Source organism: Brachyhypopomus gauderio, chromosome 16, assembly GCF_052324685.1.
Source record: "Brachyhypopomus gauderio isolate BG-103 chromosome 16, BGAUD_0.2, whole genome shotgun sequence".
Lineage (NCBI taxonomy): Eukaryota > Metazoa > Chordata > Actinopteri > Gymnotiformes > Hypopomidae > Brachyhypopomus > Brachyhypopomus gauderio.
In genome coordinates, this window is record NC_135226.1 from 13,832,323 (window position 1) to 13,857,739 (window position 25,417).

The 25,417-nt window shown below is 43.0% G+C and overlaps 4 protein-coding genes across 10 annotated transcripts in view; 1 reads left to right on the plus strand and 3 right to left on the minus strand.

The window, feature by feature from the left end:
- Positions 1-9,843, minus strand: part of agfg1a (ArfGAP with FG repeats 1a) — a 29,282-nt gene extending 19,439 nt beyond the window's left edge. Inside the window, exon 1 of one of the 3 annotated variants that reach the window (XM_076975860.1) lies at positions 9,163-9,843. In XM_076975860.1, coding sequence (XP_076831975.1) covers positions 9,163-9,329 — 167 coding nt within the window. In that variant the 5' untranslated portion in view covers positions 9,330-9,843. The remainder of the gene's footprint in view (positions 1-9,162) is intronic. The other 2 variants (XM_076975859.1, XM_076975858.1) reach the window with 2 other exon arrangements.
- A 571-nt stretch (positions 9,844-10,414) lies between these two features.
- Positions 10,415-14,244, minus strand: mrpl44 (mitochondrial ribosomal protein L44). The gene is made up of 5 exons (XM_076975861.1): positions 14,029-14,244; positions 12,947-13,169; positions 12,072-12,317; positions 11,639-11,817; positions 10,415-11,431 (listed from the first exon to the last, which is right to left on the minus strand). The coding sequence occupies exons 1-5, from the start codon at positions 14,205-14,207 to the stop codon at positions 11,254-11,256; spliced, it is 1,005 nt and encodes a 334-aa protein (XP_076831976.1). The 5' UTR covers positions 14,208-14,244; the 3' UTR covers positions 10,415-11,253.
- A 1,155-nt stretch (positions 14,245-15,399) lies between these two features.
- mffa (mitochondrial fission factor a) lies at positions 15,400-22,190 on the minus strand. Of its 3 annotated transcripts, XM_076976784.1 has the most exons (8): positions 21,980-22,190; positions 20,706-20,925; positions 20,120-20,286; positions 19,825-19,916; positions 18,132-18,296; positions 17,172-17,225; positions 16,817-16,901; positions 15,400-16,377 (listed from the first exon to the last, which is right to left on the minus strand). In XM_076976784.1, the coding sequence occupies exons 1-8, from the start codon at positions 21,998-22,000 to the stop codon at positions 16,246-16,248; spliced, it is 936 nt and encodes a 311-aa protein (XP_076832899.1). In that variant the 5' UTR covers positions 22,001-22,190; the 3' UTR covers positions 15,400-16,245. The 3 variants fall into 3 exon arrangements, with proteins under 3 accessions (XP_076832899.1, XP_076832900.1, XP_076832901.1); XM_076976785.1 differs by lacking the exon at positions 18,132-18,296; XM_076976786.1 differs by lacking the exons at positions 17,172-17,225; positions 18,132-18,296 and having other exon boundaries at positions 21,980-22,189.
- An 834-nt stretch (positions 22,191-23,024) lies between these two features.
- The window catches only part of egfem1 (EGF-like and EMI domain containing 1), a 53,271-nt gene continuing 50,878 nt past the window's right edge, over positions 23,025-25,417 (plus strand). For 2 of the 3 annotated variants that reach the window (XM_076977115.1, XM_076977113.1), the window contains exon 1: positions 23,025-23,394. In XM_076977115.1, coding sequence (XP_076833230.1) covers positions 23,306-23,394 — 89 coding nt within the window. In that variant the 5' untranslated portion in view covers positions 23,025-23,305. Of the gene's footprint in view, positions 23,395-24,007; positions 24,130-25,417 lie in introns of those variants that run through there. The other variant, XM_076977114.1, reaches the window with a different exon arrangement.

The window sequence follows — 25,417 nt, forward strand, 5'->3', positions numbered from 1 at the left end:
TTCTCGGTTTTCACGCCAAATTGGGCTTGTTTGAAAATCCAGCCGCGGGTAAAAATTCTGGGGCCGCGGGGTGTGGTTTTTTGGGCTACTTTTGAGTTGGGCTACTGCGGAAGTTACAAGTCAACACTAAGAATCGATCGCGATATAATACTTAATTTGTCTCCAGTTCACACTCGCAACACCCCCCCCCCCCGCCCACAACTTACACGCAGATTTTGTGCGGAAAGCTTTTGTAGGACCTGGCAACCCTGGAGTGGGGTGAACACGCTCATCAGACACGCGATTTGGTTCCGGGAGACGAAAATAACGTAATCGCGGTGGCTTCGCCCGTGTGCAATTGCCTCGCGCGCTGTTGACTCACGAGGTCGTGCACCTCTCGAATTTTGTAAGTTCGCGCGCGCCGCGTCTCGGCGCAATGAGAACAGTCATGTTTGCAGGGTTCATACACCTATACAAGGTGGAATTCAAGCACTTGTACGTCACTTTCAAGGTCCATTTCAATAATTCCCAGCACGTTATTGAATTAAATATTTATACATATACTCTAAATGATTCGAAATAATTCGCTTTTTTATCACATTATTTAATGTTATTATTTATTTAAAGTTCGCGCGCGCCGCGTCTCGGCGCAATGAGAACAGTCATGTTTGCAGGGTTCATACACCTATACAAGGTGGAATTCAAGCACTTGTATGTCACTTTCAAGGTCCATTTCAATAATTCCCAGCACGTTATTGAATTAAATATTTATACATATACTCTAAATGATTCGAAATAATTCGCTTTTTTATCACATTATTTAATGTTATTATTTATTTAAAGTTCGCGCGCGCCGCGTCTCGGCGCAATGAGAACAGTCATGTTTGCAGGGTTCATACACCTATACAAGGTGGAATTCAAGCACTTGTACGTCACTTTCAAGGTCCATTTCAATAATTCCCAGCACGTTATTGAATTAAATATTTATACATATACTCTAAATTATTCGAAATAATTCGCTTTTTTATCACATTATTTAATGGATATTTATTTTCAAAACGCCCAATCTTAACGTCTTCACGTTCTCTCATGTTTCGTCCTGGAATTACAAGAGGCTCGTATTTGTTAACGTAATACAAGAGAATTGTTCAGTCAGACAGATATTTGTTGTGAAACGAAGTAGTTACAATTTCAAGCCTTTTCAAATACTTTAGCCTAAATTCCAGCACTTTTCAAACCTGAAACACAAAGCAACATTAAAATTGGTCAGGTAAAAGTTCATTCCCCTGCATTTGAGGGGTGTTTTTTTTAATACTACTAGGCCTAAATATCGTTTCGGACAACACTGCAAAGAATGTGACACGGCAAGATTAAACGCTTCCGCCGTTCGCGGAGGTTAACGAGGTGTGCGGAGTCGTTCACTCGTGAAAGTATAAACCTAGATTGAATCTATTGTTGAATAAACCTGCAAAATATTTGGAATTATTCTGGATTCATTACACAGTAAAAAACAAAACAAATTAACGTGCTGCTGTTCAGAGAGACACTACATTTCTGTATTTTAATCTTAATTTATCGTGGTTCACATCGATATCGGGATATCCAACAACGTTATCGCACATCGCAATTCTAGTCCATATCGTGCACCCCTATTCAGTATCATGCTCTCGGCCGACATAAGGGAATAGGCTTCTCAGGAAAGACATACAGACCAGTGGACTTTGCTGGGTTCCTAGCACAAGCTGCACTAAAATGCATGGAGAGCCCAGCAGGTGCCCCAAGGCACACATAACTGGCATGAAGCTAGGCCTGCCACAGACCGCATGCTTGTGAACAGAAGTGATGGCTGCTAGCTGTCATGTTGAACCTGGTCTCAGAAATAAACTGGAGCGTCTTTTCTATTAATCGTCATAAACTGTGCCTTGCTGTGATGATGTTTTGTGTCTGCTAAAGTCTTCCAACATTCTTTGCCAACAGCTCCATCATTTTAAAGAGCATAGCTTGAAACAAACATGGATGCTAGTTGAAAAGGCAAATGGGTCATAGTTTCATTTTGGTCCCGAATGAAATGAAACAGTTGAGGTTAATAACTTGGAGCAGGCGAATCTGTCACATTTGCAATTAACAGCAGCAGTAAAGGGCGCTAATACAGCAGCCTCTCGTAGTTTGGCTACGAGAGCATTAACACATTCTGTCGGTCAAGGAACATTACCTAGCAACAACACTGGGCTGATTGTATCAAGGAACCTAGCAGAGATTGTAGGAGTTGGGTGTCATGGCCTTTCCATGTGCAATGGATACATGCAATGGAGTTTCTCACTCTCTCCCTCACTCACGTACACATATTTCATTCTGAGAGTGAGTTTCACACTCCCTGTCAAGATCAGCCAAAGTAGAGCTGGGCGAATGTATAAAAAACGAATAATTGCACCCATTAGTGTCTTGGCTGTAAACAGGGCTGCAAAAGGTTGAGCTGTAAAAGTAGACGGGTCTGATTCTAAAAACAGTGGACAAGTGTCCAATGCAATCAAGGTGCATCTTATATAACTTCCGTGTGGGATATAAAAAACTTTTAAAACTGAAGTGTTACTTCTAACTAGCAAGTTATCTCTTCACAGGAACACTCTGTAGGAAATGACTGGGGGTAACAGAGAAACCCACCCACATGTGGAATGTGTTTACACAGTAACTGACCCCACCTCACAATGAACAAAAAATGGTGTGCAATGGATGGTGTGGAGGTCTTGGGCCAGAAACGTTCGGAGATAGTACAGCCTTCTGTTGAACTAAAGACGTGTGGTGCAAGCTACACTAAAAAGACAAAATGCAAATGCAGGCAATCTGTTCCTCTCAGATTCCAGCAAATGTACTGGACTAGGATTACATCATTAGCCAGCCAACCAGACTCAAATGAGAGCAAATCAAAACCAGATCAAATGTTGACCCGTTCAGAGCTACATTATAGGAACCGGAGGTTAGCTTAAACACTGATTAGCAATTACCTTTTACAAGGATAACTATAGCATACACTAGGAATTATTCTAATAAAATGTGAGTCACTTAAGAACAATGAAAAACAGAACAGTAGCCATTTCAAGAGTGACTTTTGTGCTAGCAGAAAAGGGGCCCCAGCACACGCACACACATGCACAAAGGCCACCCATAACTGCTTGCTACATTCCAGACTCTGAGGTGTGAGTCCAGCTTTGACTTCCTGTCCTGCTGTTTCCATTTCCTGTTGCACATGCACACCACATGCTGCTGATGCAGCAGAAGGCGACACAAACTTCCTGTATGCTCCCACATGTGCAAACAGTGCTTCTTAGTCTCATCTTTCTCTGTCAGAAACCCACAAAGACTCGTCAGATCAATTTTTCCATTATTATCCATCATTCAGATTCTGAGCAAACGATCCACAAAGCACAGAGCATTTTGCCCAACAGATCTAATTAAAGCTCACACAAGGCCAGAGGAAATGCACTGAACACATTACAGGATATTGCACACAAGACACATTCACTTTACTGTAAACAACCACATTACTGAAAACAATCATAAATGAAAACAAATGTAACATGACCACAACAAAATCACAAAGGACTGTATGGGACATTCATAGACCACAACAGTGCAGATATTAAAAAGAAAAGGAATTTTTAAGCATTTTCAATCATAAATGCACTTTATGAAACTTGGATGAAGTAAATGAATCAGCAGCAGGTATGCAAATGATACTGAACATCAAGATATTCATATCTGAACATGTCTACTTATAATACACACTGAGCTCAATGACGACATTGTGCCAGCACTTCAGATAACATCAAATCCTCCCCATGATACATATATGGTTCGTCATAGTTTACATCTTTAATACAGAAAAGTCATTGGTTCAGTTCCCAGGGACCACATGCACCATCACCCTGATAAATGTGTACGTCGCTCTGGATAAGAGCGTCTGCCAAATGCCATAAACACAAATGCAGAATGCTGATCAAGTACAACATTCCCATCATGTTTATGACTTTCACAAGTTTACAATACACACATGTATCTGTGGTATGTGGGAGTCATAATGTAGGGCAAGAGCAGACAAGTACAGTCTTGTGGCTTCTCTGGGCTATGAGGATTAGTAAACACAGGGTTACCACCCAGCTGAGATCACACACAGCAGCGAAACCCCCCACCATTCCCACCCTCATGAGCAATTGTAGAATTATCGGTACAGCTCTGGAATTTGACTGTTATTGTTAGGCCGCCTGCCATTGTTGCATCATAAACAGAACTCTGTGACTTCAATCACATTGGCAAGACCCTCCTCCAGAACGGGTTACAAACACGCGCATCAGAACAGTTCCCACGAGAGGGGTGGAACTGATGACTGAGACAAAGCCTGGGGGGCATGCAGCATGTTGGACGCATGCTTAAGAATCAGGTCGCTTGCGACATTGTGATCAGAAGGACTGCCATCTTGCTTTTCCTTCGCCTCCACACAGCAGATCAGTAGTCGAACAGCCCATGAGCACAAAGGCAGGTCACAGGCATAATCAAGAATGTTCATTCAGGCGACTCGAATGAATAAAACAAGCAAATGAGGTATATGATGGACTGACCTACACTGGAGATGCAATCAGAAAGAGATCACACTTGGAGCATGGATCATTAAGAACTATGATTTAAACGAAACGAGCAGTGTAAAGTGCACTCGTCACTGGAGCCCTGTATGTCTTGTTCCAGGTCAGTTTGCGAAACTGGTCGTCGCATCACTGAGAGTCATGGGTGAACAGTTCAGAGTAGCAAAGACAATATGACAGCTGACCAAGTTTATGGGATAAGCCTCCTAAGGTCTGAACAGGATCAAAGTCGTTTAGGCCAATATTGTGCAAATCAGTTGACCTGTACTTCATATATTCGATCACCCTGAAAATAAAGTGAACAATCTATTGCACACTTTTCCATAACTCCTGAAAGAAGAAGTAAAATGCTGGCAGCACTGTTTAGTAAGATTTTAGGGTCATTTTAGAGTCACAAAGTTTCTTAAAGCTTGTTTGTGCCTTATTTAGTAGCATGTGCGCTTGTGTATGTGAATGATGCCGGGTGAGGAACACAGGAGGCGAGTCTTACTACCATGTCTCATTCTAAATGTTTCCATTTTGTCCTCCTCTTCTAAGATTCGATCCAAATGACCATTTGAATTAAAAAGCAAAATTACCCTTCCTGGTCAGGCAGTTTCGGCAAAGTTGCAGCAAACCAAAATAATTTCCCATGATATTATTTCCTGCTCGACAAACATGTTCTTTCAGGTCGGCTGCTCTTTGTTGAAGATCTTTCAAGACCTTTCAAGCTGTGACATTCTCCTGACCTTCAGTTTGCACTGCATGCAACAACACATTACAAAAAAGAATGTGTAATGTGAGCGGTACTGCAATTATGGGATTTCAAAAGTCATGTATTGTGCTTTTGGCCTCACACTACCAGTGACAATTGCACCTCAACTTGATATTCCTAAAACCTGTAAAACTCCCAATCGTCTAAATTCTTGGTTGTGGACGTGCCTCTTTGCTGACCCGAGGGGTTCATGTGTCTGTCTGCGCTGGAGTCTGGCTACCTCATGTGCTCCGATGCGCAGCTACTAAGATTCTAATACCAAAGCAGTCAGTCAAGCTTCTAAAACGACTCCATTAACTCCCTGACCCTCACCGTTACTGCGATAGGAGAGCCATGCAGCACACAGCCTTTGTTGGGAGAAACACATCCTGACCGGTGACATCTCCCAACTTACACAAATAGCTACAACTGCTCATCTGCCAGCATTTCACCAAATGCACCAGCTATACTTTAACGCAGGGCTGTTTTCACTCAGGTCCTGGACAGTCACTGCAATAAAATCATGGCTTTCCTGCTCTTATACATCAGAATGAGCACTAAATGCATGAAAAATAGCTCCTGTGTTGAATTAAGCGTGCTAGAGTAAGCAACACACTCCTAGACTGTGCTTCAAGGCCATCACGTTCTGGAATCCGACACCCCAGCCTACAGCATGAGAAAGCATTTCAAAGACAAAGACAAGCAGACCTACAGCCACCCTCAAAGAGCCATATGTGACACTAATTTATTGCCAAACGTCACGGCCTATTAAATTTGTTTACTAAATTGTATGTGAAAAGTCTTGTGCGTTTTTAAAACAAGGTAAAAGTATCTGATTTTCTTAAATAAAAAAATTTAAATTAAAAGTTTCTTAAATTAATAAACAAATACACAAAAAAGCAACTGTGTTGCCAGTTAGCTAGCAAGATGCTTATAGCAAATTATTTTACAGATACTTCTAGAAGACCTTGCCACAAATCTGAAACCCAAGTCAAAAAGAAACAAAACCAACCCACCCAAAGAACTCATCTCAACCTCACCACTGATTTCATACTACAGTTCGTTACTGAATTCAAACAGACACAGAAAAGGCCAAGCTTATTGATTAAGCCCAATGACAAATTCACCCATAATTTAAGTTGAACCTACATGAACATAACTAAACCAGTGTCTCTGCTGTATTCTCTCTCTCCTCTAATACATATCTTCCCCTCTTGTTTACTGAGCAAAACCCTACCATTATCCATTAATGCTTACATTATCACCATCATTAGGTAATTATGTCTTACAATTCCTATATATTAGCAACAGTGTAACCACTGTATAACTACAGTAGGTTGGTCTGTGCTTCCCATCCTGTTTTCTGCTCACTCCTCTTCCTCTTCATTAGGCTAATTATTAACTGTCACCAAGTAAATAATGATAAAAGGCTCATTTTAGTCTAGAAATAGTCACACAGCCCTAAGGGTTTTGGATTTATCCTGTGGTATAAAATCTTTTTTGAAGAATACTGCATGGTTTGGTTTTCACGACAAGCCACTGGCAGTTAGGACCCACTGGCAGGTGGCAAAAGGCGAAGTGACTGTGCCCAGAAGATTCACTGTCCAATAGTAATATCCATAATTGCCTCATTGACCAGCCAATGAAACTGCAGCTTTGAAGGTCTTTATGCTGAAGATCAATATTTGCAATAACTCAGCAGTGCACAGGGTGTTTATTTACTTGTAGTGGAAAGCCCGAGAAACATGTCTTAGGCCACTAGGCTTTGATCATCCTGGTATCTTGACAGCTACTGTGCAACATTAACCCAGGCCAAACGACAATGCAACTGACAGCAATTACTGTTTGTCCCAATAGCTGTTATTTTTAACATTAAGATTTTTCATATTCACAATAGTGGTGCTATTCAAATTATAATGCTGCTAGACTGGGAAAGTGGGTCAAACTGGAATTAAACCAGAATATCTAATTGTTCACTTTTGACTGATCGGACAAATCACAGCTGTTCTTAACCAAACCTACAGAAAGCAAATCACCTTCAAATTTTGTATTCAGACAGAAACAAAGTTCTGTGAGTTCAAAATGAGTTTCTTAAAATGGTCTAGATTCTACAGCTTTATGTGCTTTGTGAACAGACTGAGTTAAAGAAATTGACAACTCATTAATAAGTTGTAACACTGAAAAGCATTTCTTTCACATAACTGACCAACAGCTAAACAGTGTGTGATAAATCTTAGCCGAACCACATCAAATCTTTGGGATCATTTCAACCCTTAAGCTTTACCCTCCGTCTGTCTATCATTATCTTAAATACTATGCAAATTATGTTCGAACTTTCTCCACAGATCTATCATATATATTATTGGCGCTGCTGGTCAAAACCTTAAGAAGCAAAAAGCCTTTAAACAAAAAAGGACACCCGCCCTGACATGACGTGGCTCAACCGCACATCTTGCGGTCAGAAAGATTTACTCGCCACTTTCAGGGAGTATCTCAGAGGAAGGATAGTCTCTATCCTAAACGTTTAGCTACTCAGACTGGAATCAAAACTATCATAACAACCTTAAATCTCCGGACCTAAATATGCAGTTTCGTAAAGGTGGCAGAACATGGTTGTCGTGACGTCATCCCTTATCGCATTACTTTAATTGACACCACAGCTAGTGATTTAGCCACGTTGACTAGCTAGCTAACCTATATGCATTTCTTCAATGCAGTGAAAAATCCACGCATTATAGACCACGTAGTAAAACGTGCTGATGAATATACCACCATCAAGATTGCTGAATTACCAGTCAACTATGGTTGGCTACCTAGCTAGAATAGTATGCCAGAGGTGGTCAACGACTACAGCGCAAAAGCTCATCATAAACCGTATTGTCAATTTCCAGAAACCATTTAGTGTGATTGTGGACTTTTTTTTATGCAAACGCTTTTACGGTCTTAGACTTAATACAGAATATTAGCTGGCTAGCGATTCAGCAAGCACGTAAGAAGCGGACGACCAGTTAACGTTGGTTACGTTAGCTAGCTAAGCTAGAACGTGCAACAGTTTGCGATATCGGCACCACTTGGCGTACACACCCAAATAGACCCAATGGGTCTCTGACAGGTGAAGATGCCTCGTTGGCGTTTCATTTCTTTCCCCCCAGTCCATGGACTGTAACCTGTTCGCTAACCTACCCAACTAACTACCCAACCTCTCGTTTAACGGTAGTCGTGCTGTCCGTGTGGCTACAGACCCGTTCTAGTTAACAGTCTGAGGAATTTCTAGCTAACGTGTTACCACGTAAGTTAGCCTAGAAACGGGAGTTAACGTCAACTCTAGACGTTATCCGTTAACGGGGGAGTTGGTTATTAAGATGAAGACGGAGACTAAAGCAAGTTTGCCACTCTCCGTGACATAAATGTGTTAAATTAGCTAGGCGGCTAGCCGGTTGGTTTCCTCTGTTCGGACGAAGATAACGGGAACGCTAGCCTCATCTCACACGCGCGCGCTACGGCGTAACCGATTGTATCGTAATGCTAACAAGCTAACAGCGCGCGACCGCTAACTGACCAACTGCCAGTCAACCGACCCCCACACACCCACCCTTGTCTTCCACACAAAAAAAAACGATAAGGGAAACGTTCATAATAATTGACAAATTTCCCAGAGTAAGTTACTTGGTTTAAAAAAAATGGTCATATATTAAATATAAATTGTGTCCTGTTGAATTATTATAACGGGCAACGTTAGCCGGCTAGGTTACACTGGCTACGCCTGTAGCGCCTGCCTGTTCGCGGTCCTCGCTAGCTAGCCGGTTAGCTACTCACAGAATGCCCGAGCAGGAGGTGCAGACGAACGAGCCGACCGTCATGTTGGCGTAGGTCGGGCCGCGTTGGTCGCAGTCAAAGCACTTTCGGTTGGGAGGTAAACTCGTCATTTCTCTCAGCATCTTCAGGTGTTTCTCCTCCTGTTTTCGCTTCGCACTCGCCGCCATGGTCGGGGCCGTGGTAGTTGACACAGGGTGGGGGAAAAAACCGGTAAAAGGCGTTAACAGCCACAAATATTTAAAAAAGACCCTTCGGCAAGTCACTTAGACCGACTGTGAGACGACTGGGGAGGAAGGCGGCACGGGGCGGCAGTGAGACGGGCAGGGGTTCAGTGCCTCACGTTTCCATGAACAAGGGGAGAAGAGAAAGCGCCGTAGTGCTGAGGGGCCTCTCGCACTCGCACCGCCCGCTGGTGGTTTCCGAGCGCAAATGATCGACACCCAGCAACATGACACTCGACTTCAGATCTCCGTGTCGAGTGACCCAGTTCAGAGAGGCAAACTTGAGAATTTCGACGGCAAAACGTTATTTTCTCCAGCTGCAACCAAACAGCATCTCTCTCCACAGTCGTGCCCAGTTAAAACGAAACACTGGTTTTCATGTTATGCAGCATTGTTTCCAAATTGAATATTTATACTAATCAAGGCTTTTGTGTTCATACATAATCCTTCCTGTCATCCTGTATAAAAGACTAAAGGCAATTTATTCTGCTCATTAGCCACTTATCAAGCCCTTCATGAGTCTTTTCACGCACTGAGTCAGATGTTCCCGAGCCCTAATTGTCTTCAGTTAATTCCCTGTGAACAGGGGACATATCATAGCCCATAATTAAGTTTTAAGTCTTAAGTTTTAAGAATGCTGATGTTGAATGTGTCCTTTTAATGAAATTCTTTATAATGTAAAAAAAAAAAAAGAAATTACACATCTTGTTTCCACTAAATCCAAGAAGAAAGGTCCCAATTGTAGACATTACTTGCACTACTTCCTATGAATAACTGGAATTACCAAGAACCTTGTAGTGCCACTTTATCCTTTTACCTAGAATAAGAAAATGCAGGTAGAGTTGTGCAGTAGCACAGCTAAAACATATACACACTCTTTTATGCTGTATGTGATCTGGAATGACTATTTAACCTATTTAATAACATTCTCAACATGTCTTTCATGTCAACATGTTTCACAATGTCGGGGAAACCTTTTTAATCATCAATTACATCATAGCACATAAACATTAAAAACTTGATCCCAAACATATATGGACGTATTACTTTTATTTATCCAAGATCTCAGTCCTGATATACACCAAATTGTACAATACTCCAGACAGTCTGTGTTCTGTCAATTTGAAACATGTCTACTGCCGTACCCTTCATCATTTTATACATACATTTCCACAGCTTTTAAGTCCACTGCATAATTTCAGAGGCAGTTTTCAGAGAAAAAAATGCACACCCAGCGCTCTTCCTGTGGGAATTGGTTCAGCAGAAGTTTTCCTTTGAAAAGGATGTATTAAAACTCCATCCTAACTACAGGTCAGTAACATCCTGCCCAATTAATCACTTTGTATACATAATTTACCAAATTATAATATGGAAAAACCTTGTAATACAGTTGGAGCCATTTTGCTCAGTGTGAAGCAGCATGTGAAAATGTGTCTGAAGTTGACGAAGAATATAAAGTACTTCACTGTCGTTCTCACAAGTATCAGATTGCAGTGATCTGTGGAGCTTCAACCATTTCATTTTAGAAGCTTACAGCTTCACGTCTCCTAGGTGGTGCACGATGGAAACAGGAAAAAGAAACAAAACAAAAAACTAGCAGCCCTCCAGGAAACTGGGTGTTTAGGGATGCAGGTGTTTCCAAGCAGGTGTCTGAGTAAACCACAACACCTGTGGGTAACCAGGAGGAGGGGGGGGGGGTGTTGCATGCTAGTTCAGTAACTGCAGCATGAATGGAGAATTTGCCCTTTTTAGATGCAACTTTCTCCAGCGGTGAAATGAATAATGGAGGATAGATGGGTCTCAGTGCTTCAGCCACTGTATGGGTGAAGAGGTTGGATGTAGGGTAGGAACAGGGAGATAGGAGAGCGAGTTATCTGTTGGAGAGGGCCTGGCTGGCTGCTGGGTGGTGCTGCTCCTGGGCCGGGGAGAAGTCGAACGGTCTCCGGTTCTCCGTGAAGCCAAAGAGTTTCCGCAGAGCCACACGTGCTGCCTCCTCCTCGGCAGAGGAGAGTGTCTCGCCAGGACCCTGGGCCAGGAGCTTCTGATCACTGAGGCACACACACACCCCAACGCATCAGAAACAAGAAAGCAGACAAGTTGTGGCTCCATTAACATGCCAAATCTGAGCCGTTACAGTGATAACCTCAAAACTGTTCTAAGATCACTGTAAAACCTGCATCTGTCAAGACCTCAAGCTAGCAAGACTCCAAGATGAATTTGAAACAGCATCCAACAGCAGATTATCTGTGACGTACATGTACAGGCCGACAAAGTAGAGAGGGAGGACCGTGCTGGCGCCGGAGGCCTGAATGAGGCGTGGCTCGGGTAGCGCCATCCCTCTGCGTGTTAGCTCCTCCACCAGCAGGCCCATGGGGTTCACCACCTTCCACATATCGAACAGGTCCTTCCCTATCAGCTGCGTGAGCAGGAAGTCCTGCAAATACACCCACCCCAGGCAGCAAGGCCCAAAGTTAGTGGATTCAGAACATTTCACCCAAAATGTTAACATGGGTAACACTGAAGAAAGTCCTTATGAATAATGTGAAATCAAAACATTTGCATACTGCTTTCTGAAATGTTTTTCTGTGGAAAGTGTTGTAAGGGGTAGTTTTTTAATAAAAATTATAAATTTATGCTTTGAGGGTAAAATGCTTATTGTAGATCAGTGTAAACAGAGTGGTCTCTAACCCTTAGGAAGAGCCCCGTCCTCTCAGCACCACTGCTTTGCTGCAGAGCACCAATCACAGCGAAGAATGTTCCATGAAGGACATCATCTGGAACAGGAAACTCTTCCGTCATCGCCAATTCTTCCACAGCCAAGTTCCGTGACACATGGCACATGACCTCTGACCCAGTCAGGTGACCCACAATGGCAGCCATGCCCTCCTCGGGCAGGCTTGGGAAGTTGCTCCTGCACCAGTCCATGAGGAAACCCTGTCAATTGTACCATTCAGACATAAACACAATATTACTATTACTGTTTAACATGAGACTTAAAGGAATATGTCCATGTTTATGAATCTAACCTCTGTCTACTGAAGTTATCAGAAAAAGATTAAGAGATTAATTATGCAGTGCCAGCAAAAGACCACAAATGATCTAATTCCAGTCCAATGTAAGATGCTGCATTACCCATTTCCGATCCCACTGCAAACCAAACAATACCCATTCCCAATCCCAGTCTCACCAGTGGGAACCCAAACATTACCCAGTCTCACCAGTGGGAACCCAAACATTACCCAGTCTCACCAGTGTGAACCCAAACATTACCCAGTCTCACCAGTGTGAACCCAAAACATTACCCAGTCTCACCAGTGTGAACCCAAAACATTACCCAGTCTCACCAGTGTGAACCCAAAACATTACCCAGTCTCACCAGTATGAACCCAAAACATTACCCAGTCTCACCAGTGTGAACCCAAACATTACCCAGTCTTACCAGTGTAAACCCAAACATTACCCAGTCTCACCAGTGTGAACCCAAACATTACCCAGTCTCACCAGTGTGAACCCAAACATTACCCAGTCTCACCAGTGTGAACCCAAACATTACCCAGTCTCACCAGTGTGAACTGCTCGCCATGCTCTCGCAGCTCTGTGTTGTCTTTGAGGTTGAGCGCAGCCGCACCAGTGTCCAAATCCAGCACACGCCGCCTCTCCTCCTCTGACCGCACATAGCAGGGGTTCACAAAAGCCGTTTTCAGGAGTTCTGTGGAGAAACGCTCCTTCAGCCGGACACCGAAGGCCTCCACCTCGGCATGGTAGTCCCAATTAGGATGCTGAGAGCTGAAAAGTGGTAGAATGTTCACTAACCAAGAAATGGTGAAGAGTAACTCAGCCTCACACTAGTACACTGATTTGTACATTTTGTATGCATGTTTTTTGTGTATTCTGGTATGTATGGAAGACACAGTGGTTATATTCAGCAACTCACAAACAACTTAGTGGATAACAATATAGAAATGCTTTCCATAGTCAAACTCCACTGACTGAGTGAAAACCACTCTCTGGGGAATTAAACCTCTGATGGAGTGTTGTGGTCTCTGCTGTTGTTGCAGGTGCTTCCAAACATATGATGCGAGATCCAAGCTAAACTTAGTATGCAGCACGGAGATAAGGAGTGGGACGATTTAAGACACTCAAACTGGACACATGTTGAAACTGAATTCGCAATTCTGTACTGCTGTAAACGAACCTATTTCAAAATGTTTCCTATATGTCGGAACAGCGAACTAAATAACTTTAAAAAATAAACTAACCTTGCAGAAGGTAGCTATATGAGCTCAGTGTTAGGTTACTTTAAACATGATCATAGACAGAAAGGTACCAAATCAGCAATTGCTGAAGATGACTAAGGATTTTAACTTTAGTTCGGAGGTTCAGAGCAGAACTGTCGCAGGACTTCTTGTGTAATGCAAGTGATCTTGACCTGTCTTGAGTGTTCAGTTATTAGCTCTGCTACCTAGATAAGTCATATAGCGCAACTACCAGTAAACACCCGGGTACAGATACACGTAAATACTAATGCTGTACATTAACAAAACATTTATACACATGTAACTATTATTCAAATAATAGTAACAACATAACCATAACGCCCCGCTACCAAAATGGCCTTGAGATGATCCTTGGTTAGCAGACTGACCGTGGCTTTGGCTTTGGTGGTCCTTCGATCTTCCTTATTCTCTCCATGAGCAGCGTATACGCTTTCATCCATCGTTTTTTCTCCCTGGTCTGTGTGAATAGCACAGACGTGCAAGCATGCTGGTAATGGACACCAAGGGCTAACACACCTCGACTCACAAGCCCCGTGCACGCCGCCATGACAGCACTAGGGAAGACAACATCCGGAGGAGTGTGACCACAGCGACACCACGTGTTCAGAGGACCAAAGTGTTAAACATCACCGGAAGCGCAACATACGAGGGGGGAAACGCTATGTTAATTCTGCATGAATAGCAACACTTTACTTGATTGTTTCATCTTTAAATACCCGTAAGAGATATTTATGTGTAGCCTCGGAATTCTTGAAATAGAAAAATTACTTACCTGATGTTAATGTTATGCCAGAATGTAAATTCACCTTTAAATTTCAAGAGACCATGTTATGAGGTAGTCTATAGGCCTACACATTTTTATCAGGTATTGTAAGTACATTATACTAATTCATGTTCTTTTTTTTTCTTTTTACTTAAGTATCATTTATTTCACCATCCATCCATCCACAACCGCTTATTCAGGTCATGTAGCCTAAGCAAAGAGCCCTGGAGATATAATCTCTCCAGCATGTCCAGGGTCTTCCCCGGGGTCTCCTCCCAGTTGCAAATGCCCGGGGCGCCTCACCAAGTAGGAGCCCGGGAGGGCATCCAGACCAGATGCCTGAACCTCCTCAACTGGCTCCTCTACATGGAGGAGCAGTGGCTCTACACCGATTCCGTTCAAAACTTTAATGGACAGAATCTCTCGGCATAGCCAAGTGGTTTGGTTTGGTGGCCTGAGGATTCCACACCTCTTTGTGTGGATGATGTGGTCCTGCTGGTGCCATGGAGCCAGGACCTGCAGCTCTTGCTGGATCAGATTGCAGCCGAGTGCGAGACGGCTCAGTCGGACAAGGGTGGAGTGCCCTCTCTAGGTCGGGAGCGAGTGCTTGCCTCAAGTGGAGGAGTTGAAATATCTCAACAAGGTTCTTGTTCACAAGTAAGGGAAGGAATGGGAGGTTGACAGGCGGACCAGTGCTGCAGCTGCAGTGTAGCGGACGCTGTACCAGACTGTTGTGGTGAAGAGAGAGCCGGTTCACTGGTCAATCTACGTTCCGACTCTCACCTATGTTCATGAGCTCTGGGTGGTGACCGAAAGAATGAGATCGCAAATACAGGCGGCTGAACCCTTAGAGAGAAGGTGAGGAGCAAGGCCATCTGGGAGAGTTCTGATTTACTTCATTATAATCAGCATTAAATCAAAGAGTACAGAGAGAAGATCTAGCAGATGAAAAAAAGAGCAAAAACAGTTATGAAGCTATTGCAACTGTGGCTATTTATTTAAATAAATGTTTACTATGGGACAAAATGTATGTCAGCAAGAGCAAAATAATGGAAGACAGGAAGAAGGACAGACAGATGGACACAGTGAGAGACATTTCTTTGCGAGCACGGCCATCCTGTTCTAAATGTGGCCTTGATTTTCTAGACAGCTGGATCAGAGGCCATTACCTTCTAAGCAAACAACATTCCAGAGTCTCTGAGACAGGACAAAATCAGAGACCTGTTCTTTTTTTTTCCCTCAGCTGATAACACTGAATCCTAACAATGTGAATTTAAATGTATATTTATTTATTAAAAAATAAACACCAGTAGACGACTTCCTATAGTACATAATTGTATCGCTATTGTCAACGTTCCATTAATACTACTATTCAGGGTCCCATTTTCCAGCTTCAATATTTATTATGTTTCAGAGTGAGAGAGCAGATCTAGGAACATGCCCTGCTTCTCCATATCACTGTATTTGGCAGGATGCAGAAAGCAAAAACTTATCTGAGATCAGCATTCATACATTGAGAGGTCAGATGAGTATTCTGGAGTGGCTTAGAGAAATATGTATACGTATGGATTATGTCTGGCTTAACTGTCCTAACAGTTAAAAACAAACAAAAAAACATGTAAACAAACAGAAAAACAAAAAAGATTCACAATAAAAATCAAATCAAAACAAAAACCCTGAAATGGTATCTTTCCACTCTAAATGCCTGCCTGTACACGCAGTGAGGCTCATGAGCTTGGAGACAAGTGCAGAGATTACGTTTGGCTAATGGTGGGAGGAGCTTTTACTCAAAGCCCTCCCCCAGGGAGGAGTCTGTGCTGCCTCATCGACGGAACCACACCCAGCTGTTGATGAGCCAGAATGCTACGGTAACAGAATACATGATCATTTCGCGTTTGGCTCTCTCTTTGTTCTCCTCCTCCAGGAGCAGCAGCCGTCGGTTCAACTTGATGATCTGTGAAAACAGCAGATAGGGCATAACGTCAGAGCTGGCCACCCACATGCACACAACTGTTAAAGGGGGCACAGACTTGGTTTGAATGGTTTCACACTGATACAGAGCAACACAGGAAACATTTTTTACATTCCATAGGCCATAAATCGGATGGTTATACCCTACTGCAGTGTGCAGGTCTGTTATAAGTCAGCTGAGGAACTGGTTGTGCTGGGATGTGGTGACGATGATCTAGACACTAGCTGAATATAGGGCTGGGACTGATTTGGTGTGGGTCTGGTCTTAATTAGCTCATGCAGGCTTCTCATTTGGTATGTGTGAGGCAAAAGTCTGGCATGTCTGGCCTGGTCTGGTCTGGTCTGGTTCACATTAGTCTGGACCTGGTTTCTCAGAATGGGACGCGTGAGGCCTAGAGGAGTTTGGTTCATATGAACGTTACCTGTCTCCTTAAAGTTGAAGCATCAACCACAGCCATGTCATCTACGCCGCCCTCCATAGTCATGTCTAGTGTGGTCAGTGCACACCTGTAAGAAAAAGAACATTTTTACTACATTTTTAGCACATACTCCCTTCTGAGTGAATATGTAAAGAATAAACCATAGACATACTTGTAAAATAAAATAATCACATTCATTTATAAGAAGCAACAGTCTTCAACAGAATCTTCAAGAACATAAGACGTGTTTTGGCATTTGTGTTTCTAAATGAGGCGGAAAGGGCATCAGGACAGAAGAAGCTAAAGCTTTGAAGGAGATTAGAGACAGCAGGACAACACTGAAGGAGGAAAGAGTTACCTGCTATCGTGCTGGAGGTTAGAAGAGGTGGAACCTCCTCTCAGAGAGGGCTTGCTGAGAGAGAGGTGGAAGAAGAGAAGAGGTTGGAGAAGAGAAGAACCAAGAAGAAAGAAGAGAGGAAGAGGAGAGAAGAGGGATAAGGAAGGGCATACCAAGAGAGACAAAAACACTCAAAATCCTTTTTACAACTAGCCAAAGATCACTAGGCGCTGGCTGTCCGTTTCAAGTTGAGGTGGTACTCTTAAAACTTGCCCCGACTGTGGGCTAGATCCAGCTGTCTAGGATTCACCATTAGAGCTGTCTGAGGTTCTGTTAGATCTAGACATAGTCATGGTGTTGTGTCTCTGTTGCAGCTGCTTCTGATAAGTTTTAAAGCCAAAGCTATGAAAACAAAAAGTTGAATGCCGCAAAAGAAAAAGCCGTGCACCAAGCATGAATGAAAGGAGAGCTTCAGGGCTTACTCTCGACATGCAAAGGTTGCACTGCAAAGAAAAAAAGTGGCAAGGATGAAAAATAGTAAAAAAAAATGAAAAAATGAACCTACAAATGAAGGACACGAGAAATGGCAGCGTGCCAAATAAAGTCAGGGTGGCGAACATGACTTCTGACAGGATGACATTGAAAATAAAGTCTTTCGACATCATCAGTGGCAAACCACTAATGACATACGTCTGTCCATGAACAAAACAAATTCACTGTGGAAAACAAAACAACTGGATCTGGACCCTGACTCTGCAATTACTCCATCAGCACCAATAAACCTCAGGACACAATATCCAGTACAATATTAGCAGATTCTTTCTTTCTTTCTTTCTTGTCTCAAGCAATTGTAGTAAACAAGCACACATGCAAACCCAACTCCTCAGCAAGCTTAACCACACGGACGCTACAATTAAGAGGCCAAAGGGCAAAGGCCGCAGGCAGTAACTTGGGTGGGGGGGGTATGGGGTGGGGGATCACCTGTGTTGGTTCTCATCTAGGACCTCCAGGACCTGTTGGTAGGCCCGGCGGGTGGTGGACCGGAGGAAGGAGAGGACGGAGCGGGCGCTGGGAAGAGACAGGCCCTCCTCCGGGACAGCCAGAGTGGAGAGAGGACGCAAAGAGGTGTGGGGCAAGGGAGCCATGCTGAACGCATGCGCAGAGAGAGAGAGAGAGAGAGAGAGAGAGAGAGAGAGAGAGAGAGAGAGAGAGAGAGAGAGAGAGAGAGATCGATCGCAAAGAAAACAAGAGAGACAGAAAAAATAAAAAAGAAATAAGGAGAGGTTTAAGATTTTGAAAGTAAGAAATTAAATAAAGAAAGCATTATAAAGGGAAAATATAATGGAAAGTGAATGATGGAGACAGATAGAGAGAGAGAGAGATAGAGGAAGAGAAACTAAGAGCACTCCAGCACTGCACCACATAAAAGCACAAAAACCCCAGCAGGACAGCGAGTGCTGCACGGCCTCACGGGTCTACAGACATCAGGCAAAACTGGGACTGTATGGTCCACCTAACCCCAATGATTTTCATCACTATTGTACTGTGTTATACAGAATTGTTTTCATTTGATCCTTACAAAAAAGTTGTCCAAAGATGGGTGGGTAGAGATGGATGGGGGGGGGGGGGGGGGGGACTGGGACTCCACACGAATGTCTGCACGTGAGAGCAGCTTCAAACACAGGAACGACAGCACCACAGAACCGTGCTGCTCCTCACGCTCCAAGAAACAGAATAAATTAGCGCAACGGGAACTGAACGCAGGAACTCTCTGGGAATTTGACCACTGTTGATGAGAAAAGAAAATGCAGGCTGGACGACGAGCATAAAATAGCATAAAATGTTTAAAACAAACAAACAAACAAAAAAACAAAGCCCCCCACCCCCAACCAACTAAACAAAACCCTATTCCCGCTCACTGGAAGAGGCTGCACAATCTTACTAATCTGATAATAATGTGTGGACAAGTGAGAGAAATGCAAGATCAAACTGATCCTTGACTCTGCAATTACTTGTCAGCATCAGTGTATTTCAGGATTGGTGGTCAGTGTGTTTCAGCTGTGCTAAAATCCCATTGACTTGCATCCCTTTGGAACTCAGGATCCAGCAATCTCATTGGCTCGTGCACTTCCTTCACTCTCATAACAGTGCTAACAGTATTCTGTGGTGCCCAGATGAAGAACAGAACTACCATGTGCCTAAATTCCCTAGATGTGGCCTCCACTTACAATCCACTTGCCACACACTGACTTCAGATCAGTTCTGCTTTAGGTTGTGTTCCACTGAAGGAGATGAGCAAATGAAAGTTCAGAAAGAATGAAAGTTCAGGATCAGCCACACTGTATAATTTTCTTCTTGATAATGTGAAAGTCAACTACCAGTCCTAGACCAGCAGGCTTACACTTAGTCACTGGTGAAGTCGCTGAGAACCCAGTATTGTTAGTGCTGGGATGCTTGTGGTGAGCTGCAGTGACATGCATGTGCCTGAAGGGGGAAGCACACTTTAACAGCCACAACAGGGACAAGATAAAATACATGCAATGGCCCAACTCACCCTCTTTGAGATGGCATTAGAGAGAGGATAGGGGAACAAAGCAGGAGGGGTGAAATGCAATAACAAAGCATATGCTGTGTGTGTGTGTGTGTGTGTGTGTGTGTGTGCTCTTTTACTCACAGGGAGTCGTTTCTGGAAAGCGGACCATTGTGCCGGACTGCTGTGTTTTCACTGACTGTACGTTCTCTGCGTAACCTGTTCTGGGGGCGTGTCTATATGTGTGCGTGCGTGAGTGTGTATGTTTATAGAGAAAGAGAGAGAAAAGGGACAGGTAAGGACTTGCACTATCCATCGAAATGCTTCCATTTCTATCCTTACGACTCTCCAACACTCCCACCACAGTGACTTATCTTCTTCTCCAATCACATTACTCCACCCCTGTACATTCATTCAAAATGGTCCTGCCCTGCTTTACCTCCTCAGTTGCTTGGACGCTGGACTGTTCCATCTCCAGGAAGTCGAGGGGGCGGTCATTTAGGGTGAGAACCCGAGGGGGGGTTTTAAGCGACAGAGTCTCAAGTGAAGCGGACTGGATGAGATCCAGGTCTCTGGGTCTGCTGAACTGAGCAGGCTCACTGTCTCCTGCAAAAGAGGGCGACACCTTGGCACTAAGCACATGTTGAACCACTTTGGTGAGACTGTCTCTGTGTGTTCTGAAGTAACCGTCTGGTATATACAACGCTTCTCTCAGCAGGTGTTTTTAAGAGAACCAAGCTGCAAGGGGAAGTCACACTAAATACTTGCCACAGCAGCCCAAAGAAGCTATTTTTTTTATTGCATACAAATTTCCTGTACTTTATAGTTGTACTACAATAAAGCGCAATAATTACATAATGGTCGTTATACCATGGCTAACAACAAGTGTAATGATGGCCTAACACTTATGCACAGTACTGTACGTGTGTGTATCCCCACTACAACTCCATCCGTACATTCGTCTGTATTTTAGTTCATTTCTCCTCACCGACACACCCATTCCTGCTTCCCCTTCCTCCCCTCACCTGCCACTACGATCCTGTCGGGGACCTGCATCATGTTGGTGCGCAGAGCCTCCTGAGGCATGCCATCGCCGTCCTGCCCCTCCGCCGAGAACGGCGCCACCTTCAACATGTCGGGGATGCGCATGCGCTGACTGATGCCCTCCGTGTACTCGAGCTCGTAGTGGATCCGGTTCATCTCGGCCATCTCCGCCGTGGGAGACGGGAACGCTGCTCTGCTCATCTGCACCAGGACAGGCAGAGACAGGGAGAAATATGGGGGGAAAAAACTTTGATTTTAAACACTGCAACTATTTCCTTACTGCTTTATACTACTTATTAGATTCTCAAAATTTGTCAATTTTATTATTAGATACATCATCATCAACCTGAATCAGAATATGTTTTTAATGTGCTTATCATTAAGATCTGATCATTCAAAATGAGAAGCAGCAGCTTCATCGTCAATGTTATTTGACAGGTCCACTAAGTTACAGTGGGCAGACTGAAAAACAGAGACGGCGGTCTCTAAAGACTAAAAACTAAGACGGCGGTCTCTAAAGACTAAGACTAACGACTAAGACGGCGGTCTCTAAAGACTAAGACTAAAACGGAACGACTGGTCAGGGTTGGAAAGAGAGATTGTGGTCGAACTCAGTGGCGGACTTAGAAATATGGGGGCTCAAGGCGAATTTTGCTAGGGGGCCCATCAACATTAATATGCGAGAAATAAGTCAGCTAATCAGGGGGCCCATCCAGTGGGCTGCAGTGGGAGGGGCCCAAGGCAGTTGCCTAGCCATGCCTCTATGCAAAGACCGCCTCTGGTCGAACTGCATTACGGCCGTAAGAATGAGGAAAACCTGCTGTGGATGCGTCAAACCAGCCGAACCTCAGCAGCAGGACCCGCCTCTGACCCGTAATAGTAAAAGAAAGCTTTGTCCTCATTATCTTGTGATCATCACGACGTACTATTTAAGGAAGAGCCCTTCAAAAATGTAGAAATGATGACCTTAAATTCCAAACTACCCGTCAAAACCAACACGAAACCGCTGCAGTTCAGACCGCAATGTAAAGAACTAGCGACTTACGGCGAGGTCATCACTTCTCATTATTAAACCCAAAATGGCTGAGGCCGAATTAACTGTAGATTGTGTATAAAATAAATTGTCTGGCCAAGTATAAAAACGGCTACAACCCCATAAATGAAGATATATTTTAATGTTAAACCCCCGATAAGAACACAGGCCCGATGACCGCGCTAACAGGAGCAGTCGCCCGTCTTCACGCAGCTCTCGTACCTTCTCCAACGCTGGATCCATCGAAAAACACAAACTCCGAACTGACGGAATGTAGCAAACAAAACCCGAGGATGTTTATCCAGACAGTTAGGTAGTTAGCTGAATTAGGAAAAAACACATCCTCGTCCTACGGCACTAAAGCGATCCGCCTAAACAGCGCGACAGTGGCCGGCGAACTTGAACCGTGTTTACACCGCCGTCACTGCGACACTTCACATTAAAAGTCCAGTCGCCAGTCGTAGGTTGTTAGAGATGCAGTCAAATCATTTGAGTAGACTTCGATAACATTTCCTGACACACACGTCTCGTAACCTATATCTGTAATGTATATATATATATATATATATATATATATATATATATATATATATATATATATATATATATATATATATATCTGTAACACATATATATATATATATATATATATATATATATATATATATATATATATATATATATATATATATATATATATATAAATTCCATATTTTTGTCCCAAAATGTGTAATCTCTGTAGACTATATTTTAAAATGTAAACGATCTCAAGTGCGGTAAACAAATCTAATCCCTATTTTTTAAATTATCTAATTACCGTGTTTAATAACACGGCCTGGATGTGATGCAGTTCTGAGAAATGTCATCTAATTCATGTGTAGACTGGATTTCTCACAAAATAGCATAATTGAATCTCTAGTTAATCCAGTTAAGAGTTCGGTGAGGTTCTCATCTAAGCTTAGGCGACACTGGAGAGATTGCCTATATGTCTGAGGGGTGTGTACCTGTCTTGTTTATTATTTTTATTTTCTTACTTTATCTTGTTTTGTTTTGTTTTTCTTTCTTGATATGGACCATGTACCTTGTGTCTGATGTAAATAAAGAATTGAATTGAATTGAATAAAATAGACTACTTGTCAATATGTTAATAAGTCAATACATTATCATAATTTAAACAGCAAACCCGAATACAAGCAAATGAAACACATCTGGAAAGTCCATTCCGTAGCCCCTAGCGGACGCGACTTTGAATGACAGTGTCCTGATCTTCTGGATCAGCGCTCCTCAGAAAGGACTGCTTGATGCGTGATGAGAGTTCTCTCACTCAATCGCTTTGATTTCGAAATGCGCTAATCTGCCAGTTCTGTAAAAAAAGTTGTATGTAACACACTTGGTTTACATCATATTGATGGGGAAGGAACAACTCCAGCCACTGAGTGGACGGTACCGTGTCCTGCACTGCTACAGCTTTTGAGGGTCCGGGAACATCATTACTGTCCGGCGTCATTTTCACGGAAAACACCGACGTTTTTTTTTATTAGATACAGAATGCGTACCTGTAAATTTTTACTTTGGTGTACTGTAATTTCGCTAAGCGCACCGTACATTGCTTTATCCCTGGACCTACAGCCGGACATGTGAGTAGCTTGTATGACTGGATATAAAAACGCTGAACAAGTTACCAGTAGCCTAGAGAATCAAGGGGATGTGCAAACAGCTTGTGAAGTACGCATTGGTCATCTATAATATCGGAAGGTTTAACAAATGCAGTTAAATTTTTTAAAAATGAGACTATATGTGAGCTGTATGACCCTTCGTTTTTCCAACTATGATTCGAAACAGTACATTGTAAACAGACGGTTTTAACAGTGGAGATGCGCTAACCACATGTGAAGACAGTGCTTGTCATCAATTTACGAAAAAAAAAGAAAAAATAATACTTTAGATGTCTCATTTTAATTCTGTTTTGTTAGAAGAAACTATTTGGGAAGCCTACTAACTTTTCTTAGGTTACCCTGCTTCTAAGGCTTTGAACTAGTGACTGCAGCTTGTGGTAATCGAATCCCTTCAAGATTAATTGATTGTAATGATCACAATTGTCCACTAGATGTCCTATTCGTTACCGCATTTACGATAGGGATGTTGTAACGTGTCATTGACTTACGGGTCACCCTTAAGATACTTCAACTGGAATATCGCGAATGTTTTTATTACACACTGTTGTTCAGGTAAATTTGACTTACGATATCTAATCCATTAAGCTAGCATCGGTTTATTGGACCCAGATGGTTATAGAGAACGACAAGAAGAACTGATGACTCTGAAATGCGCTCTCGACTTTTAACGACTTTGGCTCAAGAACCAAAAAGTCTGTGAGTGAATGTAATATATAGTTTTAAATGGCAAACCGTTCATTTGGTATTTATGAAGGTGAACTGAAATTACAACTTTGTTTTTTCTGGCTGTTGAGCGAAAGGCATTAGAAAAGTTTAAATTACATCCTACCTCAAGAGGACACATGCAAAATGATTTTTACATTTTTACATGAGTGTACGTGTGTGTGTGTGTGTGTGTGTCTGTGTGTGTGTGTGTGTGTGCATTTTCATATTTATGTGGTGTATGTATGTGTGTGTACATTTGGAGTTTTTTCATGTAATCAATTAAGTCCATTAGATGCCACTATTTGCCATGTCAGTGGTCTGTGTGTGTATGTGTGTGTGTGTGTGCATGTGTGTGTGTCTGATTGTGTGAGAAACACTGGGATCTCAGTAGGGCTGAGCATCTTTAATCGTTTTTGAGGCTGCAGGAACTAGGTGTTCTGTAGCCCAGCCACTGTAGGACTTGGCCACATCCACAGAGACAGTGGTTCAGGCCCAGCTGATGAATACTGGCATTGTGCAAGTCACTTAAGGCTGACTGGGTCCAGTGAAGACTCACCAGCTCTGATCTTGGAGATCTACTGGACTCCAGAGCTTTCCTCTGTATTCAAATTAATTTACAAATTTAATTTACAAATTAATTAACAAATTAATTCAAGTTAATTAGTCAAGTAAATCTGAGATTAGGTTGAATTGTAATTTAATTTAATATTATCAAAATTAATTAATATTATTTGTTGCAGTGTGGATTTGCATAGGTCATCTTGTGTGTGTTGTTTGTGTGTGAGTCAGTGAACTCATACTCTGACATCATTGCAAATTGCTCCATGTTTTTGTACCCACTGATGAGTTAGTCTAACTGCTTGGACCCTGTGTCATTACACCTGACCCGTACATATCCGGAACATCTGAACAAGCAGCCCTCGAGAAGCAAGCTCACGTAGGAGTGGGCCAGACATTGTGTTGCCATGGTGTTGGCACCTTATTTGGCCTGCACCTGCTGCCCACCTGTCACTCGTTAGCAGTCGCTTCATGATGACATCAGCACTGCACAGGGTGTTCCCGTCAGCTCAGGGACATGCTGTCTGTGACGTGATGACTTTGGGTTACGTCATTAAATTCTGTTGGGTTTGTTTTTTTGTGCGATTATCTCATGCTGTGTAGTCGATGGTGGAGCACAGCAGAAAGCAGCAGGCTTTAATTCCAGAGCTAATGTGGCCCACGTGGTCCAGCCAGTGGAGTTGGCCAGGAGTGTGTATCAGAGCCAGTTGAATCTGGGCCG

Coding starts and splice junctions, on each gene's coding strand:
- mrpl44 (XM_076975861.1), bottom strand. CDS start 14,207: ATGGCGGCGTGCACGGGGCTTGTGAGTCGAGGTGTGTTAGCCCTTGGT. Junction 13,170..14,028: donor CCACCAAAGCCAAAGCCACG/GTCAGTCTGCTA, acceptor ACCACTTTTCAG/CTCTCAGCATCCTAATTGGG. Junction 12,318..12,946: donor ATGGCGAGCAGTTCACACTG/GTGAGACTGGGT, acceptor TACAATTGACAG/GGTTTCCTCATGGACTGGTG.
- mffa (XM_076976784.1), bottom strand. CDS start 22,000: ATGGATCCAGCGTTGGAGAAG. Junction 16,902..17,171: donor AACCTCCAGCACGATAGCAG/GTAACTCTTTCC, acceptor TTTTTCTTACAG/GTGTGCACTGACCACACTAG. Junction 16,378..16,816: donor CTTCAACTTTAAGGAGACAG/GTAACGTTCATA, acceptor CTGTTTTCACAG/ATCATCAAGTTGAACCGACG.